The 7,113-nt window shown below is 50.5% G+C and overlaps 1 protein-coding gene across 1 annotated transcript; it reads right to left on the bottom strand.

The window, feature by feature from the left end:
• Positions 1 to 5,524: 5,524 nt before the first annotated feature.
• On the bottom strand, positions 5,525 to 6,004 carry HRG_06671 (DDE superfamily endonuclease domain-containing protein; the record flags this gene model as incomplete). The annotated part of the gene is made up of 4 exons (XM_044865142.1): positions 5,525 to 5,551; positions 5,601 to 5,801; positions 5,923 to 5,939; positions 5,992 to 6,004. The coding sequence occupies 4 exons, from the start codon at positions 6,002 to 6,004 to the stop codon at positions 5,525 to 5,527; spliced, it is 258 nt and encodes an 85-aa protein (XP_044720082.1).
• Between the last annotated feature and the right edge of the window lie 1,109 nt (positions 6,005 to 7,113).

Raw genomic sequence — 7,113 nt, forward strand, 5'->3', positions numbered from 1 at the left:
TCGCAAGCCCGAACCAGTTAGATTTGGTGCAGGAAGATTGGAAACACCACTTGGCGTGATCACCTTGAACACACCAGTGGGAGAGGTTGATTTTCATATAGTCAACGTGCCAACGCCATTCCTCCTATGCCTAGCTGATATGGATCGGCTCGGCGTATATTTAAATAACGTCACGAACGAGCTCGTTGGCAATGGTGTGAGCGTTCCAGTGATTCGAAGATGGGGTCACGCGTGGTTCTTCTTGCGGAAACAAGAGGCATCAGTGGCATATCTCACGGAGGCTGAATTGCGGCGCCTCCACACGCGTTTTGGTCATCCATCCGTGTATCGGCTGCACAAGCTGCTGAATTCGGCTGGCCATGATGTGGAAATCGAAGCTCTGGAAATGATCAAGAAGTTCTGCCACTACTGTCAGATGAAATCCGACCCGCCACGAAGGTTCAAGTTCAGCTTGAAGGATGATTGTGACTTCAATTACGAAGTCATCGTTGATGTCATGACATTGGGTGGCAGACCAGTCCTCCATGTTGTTGATCAAGCCACTGCCTATCAGGCAGGAGATTCCTATCCAACATGACGGCCAAGGAAACGTGGCTCGCGTTGAAACAATGTTGGATGGATACATACCTTGGACCACCCGATGTGATCACTCATGACGCAGGCACGAATTTCGCTGCTGCCGAGTTCCAAGCAGAAGCGAAATTGATGGGAATAACGTGTCATCAGGTGCCTGTGGAAGCACATTGGGCTGTTGGGAAGGTTGAGAAGTATCATGTGCCCGTCCGAAGAGCATATGATATATTAAAGGCAGAGCTGAAGGATACCGTGAGCCCTGATCAAGTCCTTCAAATGGCTTTCAAGGCTGTCAACGACACAGCCGGTCCGGATGGCCTCGTTCCAACCCTCCTCGTCTTCGGTGCTCTGCCTCGAATGACGATGGATTCGCCGCCTACACCTTCCGCAATGGCAAGAGCTAAGGCGGTGTGGCGAACGATGTCAGAGCTGAGGAAGATCAACGCCCAGAGGAAGGTTCAGACCGCGTTAAATACGCGTAATGGGCCTGATACAGCGTTGCGCCTGCCCCTATCCCTGGCGCTAGGAAGCGAAGTTCGCGTATTTCGCGAGAAGCACGGATGGCAAGGCCCATATAAAGTGCTCGAGGTGACGGATACGGAAATCGCAGTTGACCTGGACAACGGACCAGCGAAATTTCGCAGTACATGCGTCCAACCGTACTATCGTCACCCGGAATCGCTCCTTCCTCAGTTGCAACCCGACCCTAGCCCTAGCCGCACAGACCCATCAACACAACAATCACTCCTTCCCTCAACACAATCCGATCAACAACATCCTCTTCAAAACCCTCTTCCCCTTCCACCCACAACTCAACAACCTCTTCCTCTTCCTACCACAGAAGACCAACCCAAACCTTTCGAATACCCTGAGCCAAAGAGGCCGCGCAGGCGTGGCCGACCTAGGAAGGATGCTGCACAAAATGGCACATCAGAATCCACTATTGTTTGCTCACCCGTTCAATTTATCGTTCATCATGAAGCTAATGCGTTTCTTGTTCGAAAAGAAATGGAACATCTCGGCCTAGCCAAGCGGCTACGAGCTGAAGGAAAGATCACAAGCACCGGTTTCCCATTTGAAGCTTCCGACACACTCGAGCTCACGAACCTCCTCGCCGCTGGGGTCATTGTACCCGAAGAATTCGATGCGAATAAACATGGTGGATATCGTGTCTTCAAATCACGAATGGTCAGAGAGGTTAAGGAAGAAATACTGCAACGCCATACGAGAAATCACGCCTCGTTGTGCAAGGATACAATGATGATGGGAAACGTGGATCCTCACACAAGCCCCTACCATCAGCCGGCCCGCACAACGCGTGGCCTTGGCCTTAGCACCGTTTCTCTGCACACGGGATATGTTCATCATGATCAGAGACATCACGATGGCATACACACAATCCCAGACCAAGCTGGCCCGTGTCATCCTTGCAGCCCTTCCTCAAGAACTCAAAGAAGATATCCAGAGGAACAATCCTGCGAATCGTGAAGCCGCTATATGGCATCGCAGAGGCAGGAGCCCACTGGTTCAACACATATCACGACCATCACTGCCGCAAGCTTAATATGGAAACCTCTTCGTTTGACCCGTGCCTTCTGATCACGGCAAACAACATCGCCGACAAGGACCTGTTTGGCATCGCGGCCTTGCAAACGGATGACACATTCATTGTTGGCACAGATGCATTTCTCAAGATCGAGGAGAAAGAACTCTGCTTTAAGGCCAAGCCAAAAGAGATTCTCCAAGAAGGTTCCATCTGCGACTTTAACGGCAGCCGCCTGACCATACAAAATGGCTGTGTCATCGTCAGGCAGAAGGGCCAAGCCCAAAACCTCGAGGAGATCAATCTTCAGGCATCAAGTAGGCATCAGGATTATGCTGCTCAACGCGCCCGGGGCATATATCGCTTCGATTTGCCAACCCGAAGCAACATACGATTGTTCCGTTGCGGCACAAGCCCAAGAGCCCGTTAATACCGACTTCAAGGCTTTGAACAAGCGGATTGAATGGCAGATCAACAATCCCGACCGTGGCCTATGTTACATACCCATCGATCTCGAGAGCGCGAAGATCTTTGTGTTCACCGATGGATCATTCGCCAACAATAAGGATTTAAGCTCTCAAATCGGCTTTGTGATTATCATCGCCAATGAGACCGCGCAATCAACCGATTCATTTTCCATCCGCGGAAACATTCTTCATTGAGCTCAACTAAATGCAAGCGCGTTACTCGAAGCGTTCTTGCATCAGAGATCTATGGATTGACATCGGGCTTCGATCTCGCATTTGTGATCAAGCAAACGGTCAATACGATCGCACAACGCCTTGATCTGAAGCAAATCCCGCTCGTCATTTGCACAGATTCATATAGCCTCTATGAGTGCCTCGTCAAACTTGGCACCACAACAGAGAAGCGACTCATGATAGATATCATGGCGCTGAGGCAGGCATATGAATCAAGGGATATTGCGGAAATCCGTTGGGTCAACGGCGCAGATAACCCTGCCGATGCTATGACGAAGGCATCACAAACAGCGCCCTCACGCAGTTTATTAGCGACAATCAGCTAAACGTGAGGGTGGAAGGATTCGTTCATCGCAATAACACAACAATTCTCGACGAGATTTAATCGGTTTTTCGTTCCCTTCTTCTGCTTTACCGTCGTTCTTTATTCCATTCACATTAACGAGGAGATCCTCGTGTCCATATTCCAACGTGGGACCGATGGAATCAGCTAGCGCATCCGGCGCTCGAAATGCGGCCCATGATGGCGTGTGGCAGAACACACCCAGTGTGGGGAGGAGAGCTACAGTCAGAGCACACTATCCAACATAGTGATGCATCGTGGTAGGAGTTTGTTGGTGTTCTTGTTCGTGTTTTCCTATCTCATCTTAATTCGCTGTGTTTGGTGTGTTTTGGTGGATTGATTAGTGCGCGATCATCGATTTAGAAAGAGGTTCCAGTGTTGGATCCACCTGTGCACTAGGCACCGATCGCGCACGTATAACTAATCGACCGCGCTAGTCACGTGCGAGTAAGAGGTGAGACACAGGGAGGAAGGTCTTTGCACACAGTTTGTATGGGACACGTTTCCCTAGTTACACAAGATATAACCAAGGCTCTAGTTAATGGGCCCTTGGTTTTCCTTATCGGGCCCTTAAAGTGTGGCTAAAATAGTCACATGACTGTCGCGTCCCTTTCCCCGCCAAAACATTAGCCGCCAACTGTGAAAAGCTGTCAATACGGCCTCCGTACTCGTGCACGCCCCCACTTGTGGGTGAGCCAAAGCGAATCCCAAAGTGGAGGCGGGCACGAGTAGTCAATGGTGCATCCAGCTAGAACGCGACAAAGTTGACAACGCGCATACAACGCACGCCAACGTACGAACGCACGAACGCATACCAAGGTGAGGGCATCCCCAACGCACCAACGCCGCACCGATGAAGTCACCTTTCCGCCGCAAGTTCGAGACCTGGCAAGCTGCTGCAGAGAGCGCCGTAGCTGCATTACGGAGCGAGAGCCTAATCAGGGACTGTGTCGTTGTAGCGACGTAGCCTCGGGCATATGTTCCACGAGCCTGTTCAATTGCCTCACTCATTGACATTACATTAAGCACCCTACTTTTAACGGCTCTACGTGAAATGCAGTTATGCTGTCGGGCCTATGACGCCGGCAAATGTGTGCACCGGCGCGCGTGCAAGCAAAGCCGCAAAGTAGGTTTGACAGTCCGCCACACTTTCAGCCACACTTCAAGGGCCCGATAAGGAAAGCCAAGGGCCCATTAACTAGAGCCTATAACCAATTGAACCAGTTCGAATAACCTCACTGCAGTGAAGAGCCTGTCCACAGTGCAGGTATTGAGGCGGCCCGGGAAGCACGCCGTCGTCCAGTGTGGCTAACAAACCGACAGACCTAGACCGGCCCCTTCGGTCTGTCGGTCTGGGTTTGCCGTGGCTGTCGGTCTGTCGGTCTAGGTCTGTCTGAGTTGGAGGGCCGGTCGGTCTGATGGTCTGATGGTCTAATTGACTGATTCCGTGGTGCTACGGTATGGGGTACCATGCCCCACCCCCCTTTCGGTAACACCCACCTTTCGGTAGCGCAATTGAAAAATTCTCCACCAAAAGTCTACCATTTGAACTACATGAAATATGATCAGAACTTAACATTATAAACACAAAAATTATATCATTCCGTAGAGAAATGGACGCTCTTATATGTACCGGCGCTTTTACCATTCGCCCGGATCTGGTGGTGACTGGAAGGGCTTCGGTGCCACCTTGACTTCGATCACTGAAGCTGTCTCCACCTCTGAGACCGCCTCCTCCTCTGTGTCAGAATTCAGCACAACGGCTATCTCTTGGCTTTTAATTTGGGAATGGCTTCCTCAGCCACCAAAGCTTCACTGAGAGTCATGAACCGTCTGTTCGGGTTCGGAATTGCTCTCCTCTTGCCTCTCTGCAGCCGGGCCACTTCTTCCTCTAGCTTCGCGATTCTGTTGCTGTGCTCGGCAAGCGTCTGTTCTTGGGCTTCAAAGCCTCTAGCTATCACGGCGTATCGTCTCCGGGTGCCAGGAGTCTTGTTCTTTCCGAAATCGCGAATCTGGTGGCTGTTTCTTGGCGTATCATCAGAACCCAAAATGGCGCGGACTTTGGAGACGTCTCTACAATGTCCGCGTGAATTTCTGGATGCCGCAATGCCTTGGATCGTGAGATCGGCCAATTCCCAGTGACCCTCCAGCCGGACAATATATTCTTTGCCGTCATTCCAACCTCGCGCGCTTTAGCATATGCCCGTATAAAATTGACCTTATGAACAGGCGCAGAATCGGTCAAACAGGTCAATTTCTGAAGTTCTTTCCGGTAAGCTGCCTTGGAGGCATTGAATACACCGTTATCTAACGGCTGGAGGCCATGAGAGCAGTGGGCAGGAAGGTAACAGCAATAAACGTTGTTCAAAAGCATGTGGCCATCCATGCATCCTGGTCCCGGTTAACGGTAATTCCTACAGAGGTGGATAAAGAAACGCACCGTTGCATGACTTCCATGTCCATCTAATATGATCAGTCTAGCATCTGAGGCATCGGCTGGTCGCGTCTGGGGCAAATAGACCCTCTCAAGCCACTCAATAGCGATATGGTTGTCCGTCCATCCGTTGGGCGACGTTATGTAATGCCAGTCGGCTATTTTGCCGAATTCCGTCAAGAACCACTGTTTCTGAAGTTCTTTGCCCTTAAAGATAATGCCAGGGTAAGGACACGGCCGTCCGCGGTGATAGCTTCAATAAATGAGGTCCAGTTGCGGACTGTGGCCCTTTCAGAAGGGCCTTCCGTTTTGGGTCTGCACTCCCAACCACAAGACTATCCAAACCTGGCAAAGAGTCTGGTTAGTAAAAGTAATGAAAGACAAGCCAAATACTCACCAAAGCCAGACATAATACCGCCTTCGTCAACATTCACGGTATTTTCTGGTTTAATCCATCCATACTCCTTTTCCTGATATCGAAGAACCAGTGAACCGCACGAGGCGTAAAAGCATTAAATCGGTTAGCTTCCTGACGTCTCCCACGCTTGTTCTTGATGTCCGGATGGCGATTGATGAATTTAGAGACCCAGTTGCGCCCCACTGTCCGCTCGTTGTTCAGTTGCTTCATAAGAGCCTCCACACATGCGCGGATCTGACTGTGGGAGGAGCATAGCCGAGAGACTCTTGGCGGAGGATCCAAGAAACCAAGCGAGCTTCCTGAGACTTACTCAAGAGTTGACGAGGCTGGATCTGATCAGCCAGGGCTACCTGGCCTTTGAGTCTGTCGGAAATAGACTGCTGAGGTATGTCATACTTTTGGGCGGCGCGGTACTGCGACAAGCCGTTTTTTGTGACATCAATTATCGCATTAGCCATAATATCCTCCGTATAAATACCCGAGGCCGCTTTAAGGTCATTTTGGTCATGTGGTGGAGGAATAACGAGAAGAATCATCGTCAGGAGGCGGAAGGAGATTAGGGGTTGGATGGTAATTTCGCGTGCAAGGTACGCACAGGCCACAGACCCTGTACAAACATTCAACCATCGAAAAGTAGAATTCAATCAATCCTCTATCTACTCCAAGTGACGGCTTGTGAATATCTTCAAAGCTGGCTGGAATCGGTGTAAGTGAAATTGATGGGTTTTGGTGGGGATATTTCCTAATGCGCTACCGAAAGGTGGGTGTTACCGAAAGGGGGGTGGGGCATGGTATTATCAAATAACCACAGACCAAAAATACCTTTTCTTTCATTATTGTCGGTAGGCTCAATGCACGCGTGCGGGCGCCATTGCGGATAGAGGGATCCCTGTTGTATTCATCTATGAAGGAGAGAGGAAGAGAGGGGTAGGAAGCAGAGGCCACGTTAGCTACTTGTAGCCCCTAACTAGCTAGCCCCTGACTCCACACATAACAGGCTGCACACGTGACCTGCACGCATATGACATAGTCCCCTTATTCCCACACTGGCAGTTTTCTTCTTTAGAGAAGAGGCTGTTGTTATAGCAGCTGTAGGCGACA

Source organism: Hirsutella rhossiliensis (genome assembly GCF_020360975.1).
Source record: "Hirsutella rhossiliensis strain HR02 chromosome Unknown scaffold00006, whole genome shotgun sequence".
Classification (NCBI taxonomy): Eukaryota; Fungi; Ascomycota; class Sordariomycetes; order Hypocreales; family Ophiocordycipitaceae; genus Hirsutella; species Hirsutella rhossiliensis.